Source organism: Cygnus atratus, chromosome 3, assembly GCF_013377495.2.
Source record: "Cygnus atratus isolate AKBS03 ecotype Queensland, Australia chromosome 3, CAtr_DNAZoo_HiC_assembly, whole genome shotgun sequence".
Lineage (NCBI taxonomy): Eukaryota > Metazoa > Chordata > Aves > Anseriformes > Anatidae > Cygnus > Cygnus atratus.
The window spans coordinates 20,104,504-20,120,119 of NC_066364.1; the positions used below are offsets into that span (position 1 = coordinate 20,104,504).

The following is a 15,616-nucleotide window of genomic DNA, read 5'->3' on the forward strand; positions in this document are numbered from 1 at the left end:
AAAATAAAAGCTGGATTAGCATTCAGTCAGTTTAATTGGTGTAGAAAAAGGCATCTACTGAATAAGTCTACCCTAAATTTAAAGTCCCTTACATAGTATTGGAAGCCTTCAAAGGAAGAGCCTGTCTGCAAAAATTAGTGTACCAAAGTTTAGATGAAGTGGATCTTCCCCTAGGAGCTTTCAGAGTTACCTCATTTAGAGAGACAATGATGCCAAAGTTACATGATTGAGGTCACACCCTCAACTTTTATAGAAAAAAAATAATAATAAAATAAAAAAAATAAATATAAATTATTGAGTTTAAAGAAAAAAAGAAAGAAAGAAGGATTTTTCATGGCACAATTCTTATCATACATACCTGTTATTGCAGGCACCAGTGATGAGACGATATTTATTAGCTAAGCAATTGTTTGGACATTTTGGTGGCAACATATAAGGCAGACATCCAGAAATGTTAGCAATCATAGTAATCAGATCAGCTGATAAAAGATCTGTAAGGAAGAACCCAAACAAGCAATTTGCTCTGTTGCTATATGACTGCTGCAGGAGAAAAGACATTATTGTCAGCTACAATTACAGCACTCTTTCTTCTTTCTAGGAAAGAGCACTTAGTGAGAAGTACTGCAGGAAGTAGTCTTAGGGACTTAGAGGAGATATGGGGTGAAAGCAAAGAGATGGTTTTATTATCTCATGAGTAGAGAGTGAGGGTCCAACCATAGCTGAGTCCTGAGATTGACCTGCTCCTTTTTCTCCTTTAATTTTCTCCTCTCTGCTTCTCTCTTTCCCTGCACTGTGGTCACATCACTTGGCCAGTCCCTCTGTTTACAGCAAAGGTGTAAAAAATGTTATTCAGGAATGAATGTATATACTAACGAGCAAAAACGTCGGACTGGAAAGCTGCAAAAATTTAAAGCAAGGCCAACTGACTATATAGCTAAGTGTGGAGTGGGAGAGGCATAAAATTATTAAGTAGAATTTGAAGGTTAGAAAAAAACAGGCTGCATATTGTTCATATCTTTGTAATAGGATCCCAGACAGGTATCCAAGTGACAAGGGGCAAATTCACATTATTCTGTGAGCTTCAGAGAGCCGGCACCCTCTCTCAAGCTCACATGTATGTAAATATAGGTATGTCAGGCTGGAAGTAGAGGTGCAAATGCAAGAGGAAAAATATTCTTCCCAAACTCAGAAATCTTGCATTTCCAACTGACTGCAACTGTCATGTGATGAAAAAAAATTGCAGAGGCAGCAACTGACTCTTGCTCTTGTCTCCCCCTGCTGTACGTTACCCAGTCCCACCACTTGTCTGTTCTGCCCATCCAACCCTGAACTAAGCTGATTAAGTCCATTAACCAAGAAAAAAAAAAAAAAGGCAAGCAGAAAACAAACAAACAAAGGTTCAAGAGTCAAATTAGGTCAAAAATGTTCTGTTGAGCAACTAGAATCTGTGCAAGGTAGGGGTGATAATGAAGGAAGAATGAGCTGTTTGACCATCTATGTAACCTCTCCATTATGTACTTGCTACTGATGTTAAACTTGTGGATACAGCTGCATTTCCATGTTAGTTCAGGTTCAAAGTCATACTAAGAATGCAATTTCTGGTATCTGTATTGCTTAGGTATTGATTCACATGTTTTCTTTAAAGTCAGTTTAATGCTTTGCTTCACAGAAAACTACTCTTTGTCATGGCACATAAAATGTATATAAGGTCTATTCATCTTCCATGTAAATTGGTTCACTTCTGTAAATTTACAAGTTTTGTGTGCTTAGTCTGTGATTTGGAAGTTCTTTTGAAACTGAACCACCAGAAAGACCACTGTATCTTTATGTGTGCCTGTGTATATATATATAAATACATGTACATACAGATGGATATATTTTTAGTTCTATGAATGTCCAATTAGTTTAGTAAGTCAGTTGTTTCATCAAGGAAAAATATAAAGGAAAAAGAAAGAACAAAGATAATTGTGGAGCTTTATAATGCTCTAATGCTTTCATATCTTAAAAATATTGTCATGGTATAATAATAAAATAGAGAATACAAATTATAATTCTCTAGTTAATAGTGCTTTAAGTGAAGGAATTACATTTTGAAGAAAAAATAAATAAATAAAATTATTTCTGGGTTTTAAGCCTTCCAGACACCAGGGACTCATCTTGAAATTCATCTTGAATTAGCAGAACCAAGAATTTTACTTTACTTAGACAAATGTATATTGTTGAACTTTCTGGAGTGCCTTCCTTTATTTCTCCATTTAAAATAAAAAACAGTTAAAATATAAATAAAATGGAAGTAAATGTGCAACAGCAATGCAGTATTAAATTGATTTTGGAAGTAAGAAAGTGTTTTCCAAAAAGAGGAGTATTACTAAGGCCATCTATGACCAGAGGAAGTGTATTTCAAAATGTCAGTGGCATAGAGTGATGGAAATCATATTATTTTATCTGTAAGCTCCAGGACCCAGAAGCACTAAACCCAAAGTACTGGGGAAGATAGTTATTTTGCTGTAAACAAGAAGCTTGTGACACTGCAGATATGCAATATACAGGATGCCAATAGCAAAGTGCTGCCCTTCTCAATGATAGGAACACAGCCAACTCTCCAGTAAAGAAAAATGTAAAACAGTGGCTATGTGAGGTGTTTTCAGGAACAGCAGAGAGGGCATCCTGGCCCCAAGGTGTGGACAAGATATGTACTCCTGCCTAAGGTAAAACAGAAGTGTAGCTAACCCAACTTTTAGATTAAAGACTACATTCAAGAAATCAACAGGAGTTTTGGTCAATGTCAATACACTATATTTACCAGCTGGATGCAATGAACGTTTGTGCTTCTGGCAAACTTTTTGTTTCAGCACTTGAATAGACATTTCCATTCGTTCAGCTGCTTGGGAAATATCCTGACTGTCTTGTTCTGGAAATTTTGAGAAAGCCAGCAGCAAGGTAGGAGTTGATATTCCCTTTCCTTGGATACTTCTATAATTGAAATAAAATAGAATAAGGGTTTTTTTTTAAACATATTGTTTCAGAACTTATTGATAGCTGTATTTATCTATGTTGGATATATTATGAGTTTAAGTTATCAAAGGATGTGGTGTGAAAGCAGAGAGGAAAGTTCTATGTGCAAAGCCTTAAGGATGAGACAGAAACGTGGCATGGACAGAGCGGGCAGCACAAAGTGTCTGGGAAGACCTTATGCAGAATAGTCACAGTATAGGACTCTCCATTTAGAGACATCTAAGCAAGCAGGCTTCACTTTTATGTGACATTTAATATCAAAGACCACCTCATTCACTGCAAGTAGGATGGGCTAGACTGATGGGCTGAGGCCAGCCGTATAAAGTTCAACAAAGCTAAGTTTCAGGCCCTGCACTTGGAGCAAAGCAGGCCCATGTACTGCTACAGGCTGAGGGAAGAGTGACTGGAAAGCTGCCTCGCAGAAAGGGACCTGGGGGTATTGGTTGATAGCTGTCCGAAATATGAGCCAACAGTGTGCTCAGGTGGCCAAGAAGGCCAACAGTATCCTGCCTCGTATCACAAATAGTGTGGCCAGCAGGACTAGGACAGTGATTGCCCCCCTGTACTCGGCTCTGGTGAGGCTGCACCTCAAGTACTGTGTTCAGGTTTGGGCCCCTCACAACAAGAAAGACATCGAGGCCCTGGAACGTGTCCAGAGAAGGGCCACAAAGCTGGTGAAGGGCCTGGAACACAAGTCCTGTAAGGAGCGGCTGAGGGAACTGGGGTTGTTTAGCCTAGAGAAAAGGGGGCTCGGGGTAGACGTTATCACACTCTACAGTTGCCTTAAAGGAGGCTATAGCGAGGTGGGGGTTGGGCTCTTCTCCCAAGTACCAAGTGGTAAGACGAGGGGAAATGGCCTCAAGTTGCACCAGAGGAGGTTTAGGTTAGAGATTAGGAGAAATTTCTTTACTGAGGGGGTTGTGAGGCATTGGAATAGGCTGCCCAGGGAAGTGGCTGAGTCACCATCCCTGGAAATTTTCTAGAAATGTGTAGATTTGTAGCATGGTTTAGTGGTGGACTTTTGTACTAGGTTAAAGGTTGATGATCTAGATGATCTTAGAGGTCTTTCCCAACCGGCAGGATTCTATGATTTTAAGTAGATTCACAACTTGACCTTCCACCTCGGAGACAACCACAGCTGTCTAGACACCATCTGCAGACTGACAATTAGAGACATGTCTCCTCTCCGAGAGGCTCCAAACACCTGCCTTGCACTGACTAGCTGTATACAAAGTTTCAGCATCTAGTTTAGCAAGAGCTCATTAGACATACATGGCTATATGTTGATTATAAGCTTGACATTACCTCTAGCTTTAAGTAGCTCAAGTTTGATGAGATGACTTCTTTTCCACTTAAAAAATCCTTTTTACTGTGAGGTTAGACACTGCAACAAGCTGCCCAGAGAGGCTGCAGAGTCTTCATCTCCGGAGTTATTCAAAGCTCAAATGGGCAGGGCCTGGACTGACCTGCTCAAACTGACCCTGCTCATAGCATAGGGTTGGAATAGATGATCTCTAGGTCTCTCTCAACTATTTGGCGATTCACTGAAATATTTAATTAATTAATTAATTAATTATTTTTCTCAGCATGGTGTGTCTTGTCCTAGTGGCAGAGGATCATTGAGAAAAATGCATCATGGAGAACTCCCTTTTTGGCTGGAGGTCACAAGTCCCATACTGACTGTTACAGCTTAGAAAAAGTGTTTTCAGCCTATTCCAGTTTCCAGACATGGTCATAGATTGACAAATACTCTGCGGGCTTCTCTGCAGTAGTGGTTTTCATGGAAACATTATATTGTCATATTCACTTGAGACTGCTTAAAGCATGAAACAAGGTTAAAATGGAAAAAGAACTTTGATTTGAGCAAAATAAACAGTTAAATTTCCTCTTTGCAAAATTAGAAACATGTTTACATAAAAGCATAAAGTAAGAAAATATGTCTCCAAGGGAATTTCTAATTGTTAAATGTGTCCCTAACTGATTCAGAAGAGTCTTAGCATGTTCAATTATCATTTAAACAGAAGGTATTCCTTCCTTTTCATGAGCAGAACTCAAGGACTCTTCTAACTACGAGATTGAGCTATATTGCTCCTCAGTAGTAGGTTTTTCACGTTTTCCATAGATGATTAGAAATTTGGCTGGCAATCTGGAGTATTATAAGTCCTGAACTGTCTAGTAATTAAAAAGAAAAGGAAGATGACTAAAGAATGATGTTCTAAATGCAAGAACTCTGGTTTAATATTTAATACCCACATAAGGACAATATTGGTCATGCATCACTTTAAAAAAATGTATATGAAAAGGCAAACATTTCTGTACCAATAATCCACATGAGAACACTTGTGCAAATTAGCTAGAAGTTAAGAAAAACAAACAAAAACACAAAAAACAACACCTGTAAGGGCAAATTATATTCCATATGTCATCTTCCACCTTTTTGTTTAATCTTACAGATATTGTAAGATTATCACACTTGTTACTGGTTTGCCACACTTCTCCTTCCTCCCCTATTACCTTTCTTAATTCAACATATGCATGCTAGTCCCTTCTTACCCACTCTCCTAAAGCTGAGCTCTGATTCAGGAAATAGATGCTGGTTTTCTCATAGTGTTAAAAATTGCCTTGACATTTTGTAATACAGAAATAGCCTCATGAAGTTAAGATAATGACGTATTATTGTTTGGAAGGTGAAAGAGAAGAAGTGTCTTTCATACTCGTTTAATGATATAAACCCTTTTGTGGGCCATTGTATTTGGACAGAAGGTTTTTTATGTTTGCCAGATGCTCAGTTACTCAGTCTCATTACAGATCAATGCTTAAATATATATATATATATGCACAAAGTAAATTATCCAGAGTATGAGCCCATATTTTCCTTCATCCTCAGATATTTTAATTCTCAGAGATTTCTTTCTGCCTTAAAATTTATTTAGAGATTTCTAACCTGAACTAGTGCCTTACATATTTGCCACCATTCAAATCTCTGAAAACAGCAGCACTGTACAGAATATAAAGGGAATATCATTTCTTTCGTTCCTGAAATGTGCATGCACCTGGCTATTCTTGCTTTAAGACCAGAGTGGCACTAACTAAATGATGATGTTCAATAAGTTCAATAAGTTTCTGCAAATGTAGCTGTAATGATGTATTTGGAATATTTGAAAATGATTTTCCATTTCCTTGTGCACGTAAATGGTTCCATAGATGGTTCCTTCTGTAGATAGTCCTTTTGAATTGGCAATAGACAGGGGCCAGTAGAAAAATAATAATAATAAAAAAAAAATCTTGAGTTGGGAGTTTTACAATTCAGATTCTTTTAAGATGTGAAACAGACTAGTTCAAATGTAGTAAAGAACAATTGAAGAATTTAAGTGATCATATTAACCAGCTGATGTGAGGAAACATATTTGTCCACTTCAATCACAATTCAAGGTTAAACTGAAGTCCCAGCAGAAATTCAGTTATTTTGACTCTGTAGCTTGCAGTTCAGACCCCTTGATCATGAATTCAGTGAACATCAGGTTGGACTACTGTACATGGAATGATTATGAGTTTTCCCATTCTAACCTGAAAAAGAAGCTGCCGTTTCATCTCAGAACTAGCTCTTCAGTCTCAAAGACAGCACTGAGCTCATCTGTATTGCACTGTAGTTTTCTTCAATTACTTGTAAGCCAAAGTAAAATGAGTTTTCACAGTACCGTGACCTCTATAACTTTCAGAAGTTCAAATATGCAGTCAGATGCATTTCTTTCTTGTTTTTAGCCTTTGTGCTGACCAATGCTTTAATTCAAGTATACAGCATTCTTTGTTAAAAAGGAAGAAAAGCCTTAGCAGTTTTAAATTTATATGAAAATGCAGAAGTATTTAATTTAAGGATTTAAACACATTCCCTTCTCACTATAATAATCAGATGAGACAATAGCTCAGTCCTCTGTACTTTGCAAAGGGCCAAGGACTAACGTCTAACAGGCAGGTGTAGAACCCATTTACCAGCCTTTATTAAAATTCCCAATGACATTTATGAAATTCACTGCTCCACTTAATTGGGCCACAATGAATTGAATTATATAAGAGCACACAAGGGAAATACAATTTTCTCTTCTGTTAATGATCATTTTTAAATTGACAGTCCTAATATTTTACATCAGCTAACACAAGAGCAAGTGATATTCTTATGGATATCAGACTCCTCATGCAGGCATAGGACACTTTTGTGGACACTTTGTGGACACAAGTGGACACATAGGACACTTTTGCCTCTAATTCTATTCCACTGAAACCTTTCCACTGAAAGGTTGAGATTTACTTTTCTAATATTTGGGTACCTCAGTATTGTCATAAAAGTACTAACAATACAAAATTAAAGTGAAATGTTCTGTCTACGCAAACACCCACAAATTGTGATTCAAATTGTGATTCATTTTCAAAACACACAGATAAATCCTCAAAGCATAATACCTTTAGAAAAGTCTAAGCAGAAGGTAGTGACTGCACCCCTAGAACTTGGCTGATGTGTTCTGAACACAGGAGAGAAGATTGGTTATTTTGGATAGCACAGAAATGTTGTCAGAGCCACCCAGAAAGCAGTTGAATTTTTTAGACCCAAGGATAGTCATCCAGAGGCACTTTCATCATTCCTGGAAAGGATTCACTGTGTGCTTCTCTTTTAGCATAAGTCAAGCACAAAGGACCTTTCCTTAATTTGTTTATTACCCGTCAAGATAAATATTTTATTTCCTTTCCTTTATCATTACATCTCTTTTAGATGGAAAGGGGAATGTGAGACTCACTTCAACAATTTCAATTGCATTTAAGGAAATAGGAGTTGTTCGCATCTCAATCTGCACTTGAAAGAGAAACTTAATATTTTATTGCTCAAAGATACATAACATTAGAAACTTCTGAGCTACATGTTCATGGAATGTGATGTCTTCCTTAGATCAGAAAAACATTTCTGTTTGTTTTCATATTTCTTATTTTTCTCTCATTTTAAAACAGCAACTCATGTGGTGATAATGCACAATCTTATATTGGTTCAGATCATCATAAATATAATGCATCATTATATGCTTTCTCAAAGAAAGAGTCTGATAAAAAAAAATCTGTTATGAAAGCTTTTTGCTGAATAAATCCTTCACTTTTTTTTCTTTTTCTTTTACCTTTTCAGTGTATATTGTGCAGCATAATCCACCAGATTTGAGCCCTTCAGGATAGCCTCAGTAATGCAGTTATCTTCAGTTTCTTCTCAACAAGGAAAACAAACAAAACAAAAGAATATGTTTTTCAATAACATATTTATTCAATTACTAACATTTATAAAATATTTAGGCTTGTAATATCAAATTATATGTATTTTTCCCCATTAAACTGATCTCTATATTTAACAATGTGGCTTCTGACCTTTCTGAAAAACAAGGTAAAAGTAGTAAATCAATTCTTTCATAGTTTATAAAATGTGAACAGTTAGGCCTTCCTTCCTTTTCTTCCAGCAAAATTCCAGCAATGTACATTAGGTAGTACCAGATCTTACAAGTCCAGCTGAAAAGTGTGGTGTTATGTGTATATGATTATGCCCCTTAGGCTTCATGTGTTTTATGCATTAAACTGTCCTTGGACTGAAAGGACAAATCTGAGCTTCCCTCATAAGTAGCATGAGCTGGCCTAAGCCACTTGAGGAATTCAAGTCCATATTCAGGCATAATTAACACAATTATCCACCTGGGATCTGGCACAGGTAACCAATGTATGAAAGCCCTTTTCCTCTCATTTTTCCACCTGTGTTTGATGGAAAGCAATAGATGAACCTTATAATATTTCATCTGTGCTATTTTGCATGCTTATATCATGGAATATAGTTTATTCCCCTTTCATGTAGATCTAGTTGTATATTAAATGAATCACTTATGTTTAAAACACAGTGGTTTAATTTCTATCTGTTTTCCTTGGGATCAATATACTTTTTCTTAGTAAATGAATCATAAGTAATGATTACTAACAATCATTAATGTACAATTGCTCATCATTTGTGCACAGTGCAATTTTTGGTGTCATATCTTAATGGTAGTCCATGTTGTGTTATTTCTGTGATCTATTTTTTGAATCAGGTGCTCAGATAAAGGGAAAAAAATAAGGCTGATGAGAAACAAGCTTTCCAAAGCAAAATTCTGCTTCACTGTCTTAAATATCTTGTCACCATCCAAGTATTTCACTTTTCAATTATTTCACTAATAATAATTTCAGTTGTTTCACTTTTTTTCTACCTGCATAAGGTAAAATATTCATATGATTCATTTAATGTTATTATTCAGATTTCTTACATCTGAAAATATTTTGGAGTCTAAGTTAAAAATCAAGACTGATCTTTATAGATTTTTAATATTGCAGGATTTTTAATCACCATTATGAGTTTTATCTCAAAATATATTTTGCTCAAAGTACTATTCATCATGTGATATTGATTTAGATGCTAATCTTGAAGAGAAGATCCATTTGTTATACCTGAATTACACTGTCTCTCTTTCTTTTTTACTTCGAAGTATGATTTTGTCACTAATGCAGTGTTTTCAGAAATGCAGTTCTTGCTCTTTTGTGTGTGTGTGTGTGTATAGTTCCCATTAAACCAAAGGACACTCCCTATAAAAATAAAAGAATCATATGAAATCTATCTATTCCATTTTTTTACAGTTCAAATATATTCTTTTTTTTATTAACTAACATAAAATATAACCTCATTTTAATCTATATCTTTCCAAACAATTAATACAGAAAAATCAGAGAAGTAACTATGGAAAATAGATCTGGTCCCCTGTTCCAGGGGGATCAAAACAGATTTGTCATCTAAAGCAATGTCTTGTGGGTTTGGTTCATTTTTTTTCTTGTTTTGTTTTTTAATAATCTGGATATCATTTTATTTTATTTGTGATTCTACCCTAACTTGAGATGAAAACATTCCTAATAACTTTTCCTTCCAAACCATATCTGCAGTTATAAAATTAATTAAGAAAATGTAAAGATTGAAAAATTCTGTTTCTTCACAATCTCTGCCCTACTTCACTGTAAAGTCAGTCTCTGTGAAATTCTCTTCTTAAAATTCAATCTCCTATTTACTGTATTTCTAGTTTATTAAATATCACTGATTTAGATTGAACAGATGCAAATTAATAGTTACAGTATTTAAGAATGTGAGATTTCATTGTTTGAACACAAGCACTTCTGCAGCCTGAGATGCTGTAAAATCCCCCCACTATCCGCAAGGTGCCAGTGGATAACAGACCCACTGGAGATGTGCACAATCCTGGGCCAGCTGTAGGATGCCAGGTGGGACATCCCATGGCAACTGAATCTAGCCCAGGGTTAGTAAATGTAGGGATCAGCACTCTGGGAAAGAAATCCATCAATCATGCCTGTAATCATTACATCTGACTTATGGATGCTACTAAGAAAGTTAAATCACTCCTACTCAAAGAACACATAATTGAGATACATTGCACATCTAGTGTTTTCCTTTGGCAAGTTACAAACCTGCATTTTAAAAGAAAGCACCCATGAAATAGTTCTTACAGAAATCAGATAGTGTATTTTGCACATAAAAAAAGATTAAGCTAAACTGCCATTGCTAAACTGTCTGCAATCTGAGTGTATTTTCAGCTTAATAGTAATCACTGACAAAAGGAAATAACAGGTATTTTATATATTACTTACCAAAGAGGACATCTTTGCCTATCTGAAGGAAAGAAAAGAAAATAGCTGTGAAGGCTATAGCTGCTGAAATTCCCAAAATAATGAACACTTTCATCTAGAAGAAAGAAGAGATAACTATTGACAAAATAAATGCCTTCATCTTATAGCTAATTATAAGGCATACTATAAATAACTTCTTGCATATTGTAAATTTTACTTTTAAATTAGACTTGTAGCCACGTGTTTGAATATATTTTGGAAATTCAACATATTAATTTTCAGAAATAATTGTAGTTCCTTTTCTCTTTTTTCATTAGTACTTTTTTTTTTTTTCCTTTTGAAAAACTTCTAGCACAAGGAATTACATCACTTTTTTTTTTAATATCTTAACTATGTTCTGCTAACATTAGCACTTAGCCTATATATGAGAAATTCAGCAATATTTTACCAATCATTTTGAACTGCTCTGTGTATTAGTATGGTTTGATTGCAACTTTTGTTTTGCATATAAGACAGTGAAAATGGAAAAACTAAGAACAAAATCTATCAGAACTGTTTATAGTCCTATCCATGTATAATCATAGTATCAAAGCTGCACAATGAATATACTTATATCGCAAATAAGAGCTACATTCTCCATTTCAGTGCACTGGTTTGCTGGTAGATATTACAGCAGTGCAAATACATACATAATCTTTCCAAAAAGTAATATTATTCATAAGCTATATTGTGATCAGAGTTTGAAAGATTTAAAATATTTTAGCTCTCTATTCCATCAATATAAAAAATAAAAAATTAATAATTCAAATAAAAATTCAGGAAAGTAATATTACCCAAAGGAAATCAATGTGAAAGCACTCCTTTTTATATTTCACAAGTTAATATGATTAATTTGTTCTGGAATATGGCAAGCAAAAGTTTCACAGTCTGACCTTTTGTCTGCTGAGGATCTGATCTTCCACAGTTCTGTACTTTATTGATGGCAGTAACTCTGCTGAAATATGAAAGTGAAGTACTTTCCAGGGGCCCAGCCTACGCTATCAGCTTGATGCAGTGCTACTCACTCAAGCTTTAAAAGTGCAAATGATTTCAAAAAACTTTTTTGGCTACAGTCTGTTCACACAATGCAGAAATTGACGTTAACACTTAACTTGTTTATTTTTGTCCTGTTAATGAACCAAGAACTACCTTTGTAGCCATTTCTAATACCAGATTTTTTTTCAAGGATATGCAAGAGAAAAGTGTTCAGATTAAATAAAATTATATTGCTATCTTACTTACAGAAGTACTTTCTAGGCACACTTTTCATTTTGCCAATAAGTTTGGAAGAGAAGGCAACTCTGTGCTCCATTTTCTGTGTTCTAGTATCGACACTTTGTCAAAATAATCTTTATAACCTCTGCTGATAGTCCCCAGTTCGCCTACCAACTTTCCTGCAGGGCTTTTTATTTTGTTTTGTTCTTTTAGATAATTTATTTTACACTTCTAAGACTACCTGTTATTATTTAGTTATACTTTTTCAACCCCATTGCATCTTCTAAAGTCAGTATTTAGACCTAAGGAATCTACCTAGCTGTTTTTTGCTTGTCTGTTTCTTTTTTTTTTTTTTTCCTTACTATGTAGGGGGAAAGATGATTTCAGCCCTGGAATCAGAATTGAGATTTCCCTCATTTCATCTTTGCTGTTCTTGAGAGGGAAATCACAAGGTGGAGCCAAAGATCAGTGCTTTGATCTCTACCATGAGTGATAAGTAGGGGTTGGGTAGCAGGGAGCATCCTGGAGCTTGTGTACATAACATATGGTGGTAAAAAACAAAACAAAACAAAAACAAAACCCAAAACAAAACAAACAAACAAACAAAAAACACAACTATGAACATGTGAACAAATTGGAGGTAAAATTCAAGGCTATTGTTACAGCAAACGTCAGTTAAGGAATATCACCATAATTCTGTTCCCTGCAAGGATGAGGGAACTTGGGTGAAAAGTAAGCAGAGAGTAAAGAGAAACAGACCCTCATTGGATAAGTAGGTCTATGCCACTTAGATGGGGGTTTTAAGATTGTAGACAAGAAGTCAAACTTGTAATACCTCTTTAACCCCATTCCAAACTGCAAATCTTTTAAGGTTTTTTCCTTACACTAGAAAACATAAAACATATGGCACAGCAAATCATTGAGAAAAGCAGATCCATTTCAAACATCTAATAGAATAAGGAGCTTTCAACTGTATCCTTTCACATGCTTTACAAGTATCATAGGTCTCACTTCTGACACTTGAGAGACTTTCTTAAAGTGTCAAAATGGGTGTGCTTTTTCTGCAGTTTCACAGTCCAAAATCAAAACATTCCCATTTAGTTCAAAAAGAGCTTGCCTACAACAATTTTCATTTAAGAATCCTAACCTCTGCTCATCGGTCGTGCTTGAAGTATTTTTCAACAGTGGAATGTAAGTTGCTAGATGCAGTAAATCAATCTGTAATGAAAAAATTGAAAGACAACATCTATTTTGTTTCTTTTATCTGATGATGTAAGTATATTTTGTATCACAACTTGTGCTTTTAATGTAAGAGTGTAAATGTTAAACTGCCCACTGAGCCTCAAGCACAGTTTTACCTAGAACATGGGGGAAGTATACGTTACACTGGACCAGTGTAGAGAAATGCAGTTGTATTCTTATTCTTACTGGAGCTCATTCAGAATCCTGTTATTGAACTTACTAGAGTATTCAGAGAAAATATCTTACTTAAAATATTATGCAATTTCAACTGTTGTTTGATACAGGGAACAGACATATTTCTCTAAATTCAGAAATACTCTTGCATTTGCACCGTAACAGCCTGCAGCCTCACCAGGCTCTCTGAGGCATTATCATTCTTATATTCAGTTCTTATAAGCATTGGATTAGAGTGAGAGACCTCCAAGATATATCTGTGCAGTTGCAGAAGCTATTTTTGATAATAGATTATACTATTTTGCAGCATTTAGTGGCAATCCTGGGCTCTAGCCTGGTGTGAAGGACACTGTTATTATGGGTGTCTAACTTGTTGTAGAAAAATTAGTCTCTGATCTCCTCTGGCTATTAAAATTCCATGAACACTTTTGCAGAGGAGAAGCAAAAAGTGCATGTAACTATACAGTACTCTAACTGAAGTAATTTTGCTGAAGTTCCAGCTTAACTTTGTACAAATAACAGCAATTAGTCTCTTTCTAGTTAGTTCAGCAAAGTGCTGCCAAGTCAAAAAAAAATATTCAATAAAAAGGTTAAAGAAAAGTAGTTTGCAAGGAGAATTTACTAGGGCTTCACTGATATCATGAGTTTAGTTGCTTTAAGGACTTTGAGAGGCTGTAAAGGTAAATTCGGCTGTGAAGGTAAATTCAGCTGCAAAGGAGAGTCCATTCTATTCCTTGCATCTGAATTCATGACAAGCTTGCAAATCACTGTTTGAAAACTGCCATAACTAAAGAGCAAATTATGATTTATGTGGAAGAATGTGGAAGAGATGAACAATTTTTAATATATAAGGTCTGAAATTCAATGTCTTGATTCACAAAACAAAACTTATTTTAAAAATGAGACAAAAAACATCTTCCATCTCGATAAAACATTGATTTCAGACCAAATTCTGTCTTTTTCAGACATATCATTTTAATGGAAAGTTTAATGGCAAGATTTCTGACTTCTTACAATGCATGCCCTTCTTGCAGAGACCACAGAGGTATCATATAATGAAGATGATGTCTTGGATTTAAGGATGGTGTGTAGATACATCATATATCATGAAGTCATAAAGCTGATCAAGTACTTACAAGGTAAAAAGTGTGATCTTTTGTAACTTAACAGTAAACAAAATTTGATTTAGTAAAATAAAAATAATGACCACATAATACAATTATGGCAGACCAATTTTAGCCTGTGAATGAGGCTCTCAGTGTGACTACTGACAAATACACAAGAGGATTTAAGATCCCCAAAGGAAAACTGGGAGGTGCAGGTACAGAGAGTTATCTGTTGCCATATTCAAAGTGCCCAAAGATGGGGGGTGTTCCTGTCCTCTTTTTGTAGTGTTTTGCAATGAGTGAAATATTTACAGAAACCGTGGCAGGAACCATTACACGTGGATCTCTCATGTGAGAAGCTCCTTGGATAGCAGTAAGAACTGGACCAATGTCTTCCACCTCCTGCCTCCCAGCACTGAGTTACTGCGAAAATTCAAGTAGTGTCAACACGCTTCCATTTTGTACCCATCATGTGAAAGAATAAAAAGAGGTGTTGTAGTAAAAGTGCTCAGGAAAAGGACATAGATAGCTATAAAAGGAGAGGAGCAGAGAATCCTGACTGGAGAGAAACTGGCCTTACAGTGAAAAGTGCAAATGCTATATACCATGACACACATTCTTTGGTATATGTATGTTCCCAGCTGTTCTTATTACCTGGTTCAGGTGTCTCAGTATGACAGCATTGGTACACCCTGTTTTGAAGAGACTTAATCTCTATCCACTCTGTCTAAAAGGCTTGAGTTTTGCTAGCTGGATATTTTTTCCCAAAATCAGAGATTACATTTTTCAAGGTTGTGATGTGCAAGTGTCTCCATGGACAAAAATGTTCCAATAACTTGGAGCAGCAGTGCTTGAATTCATGCTTACACAAAAGTTTTCTACTAGTCTGCTTCAGTGAATTGCCTGGTAGGCTTCACAAGCATGACATTGACATTTCAAAATTTATTATTTAATTTGAAATTATTATTTTTTTGATCGATTCAAAGATTTAGGCAACGTTAGATATTCACACAGTAAGAAATCATTACAGAGATGGAATTGTGAAACAGTTTGGAGAAAGAGGTAATAAAGGGAAACACCTAGTGAAAAATTAGACTTCTATTTAGTAAATCAAGCAATAAAAGAATCTCTCAAGATGGCCACCA

General features: G+C 35.5%; 1 protein-coding gene across 1 annotated transcript in view; it reads right to left on the reverse strand.

Moving 5' to 3' along the window:
* TPO (thyroid peroxidase) overlaps positions 1 to 10,810 on the reverse strand; it is a 43,791-nt gene extending 32,981 nt beyond the window's left edge. The window contains 5 exon segments of the mRNA XM_035542908.1: positions 359 to 491; positions 2,804 to 2,973; positions 8,175 to 8,256; positions 10,486 to 10,536; positions 10,717 to 10,810. Of these exon segments, the coding sequence (XP_035398801.1) occupies positions 359 to 491; positions 2,804 to 2,973; positions 8,175 to 8,256; positions 10,486 to 10,536; positions 10,717 to 10,810 (530 nt within the window).
* Between the last annotated feature and the right edge of the window lie 4,806 nt (positions 10,811 to 15,616).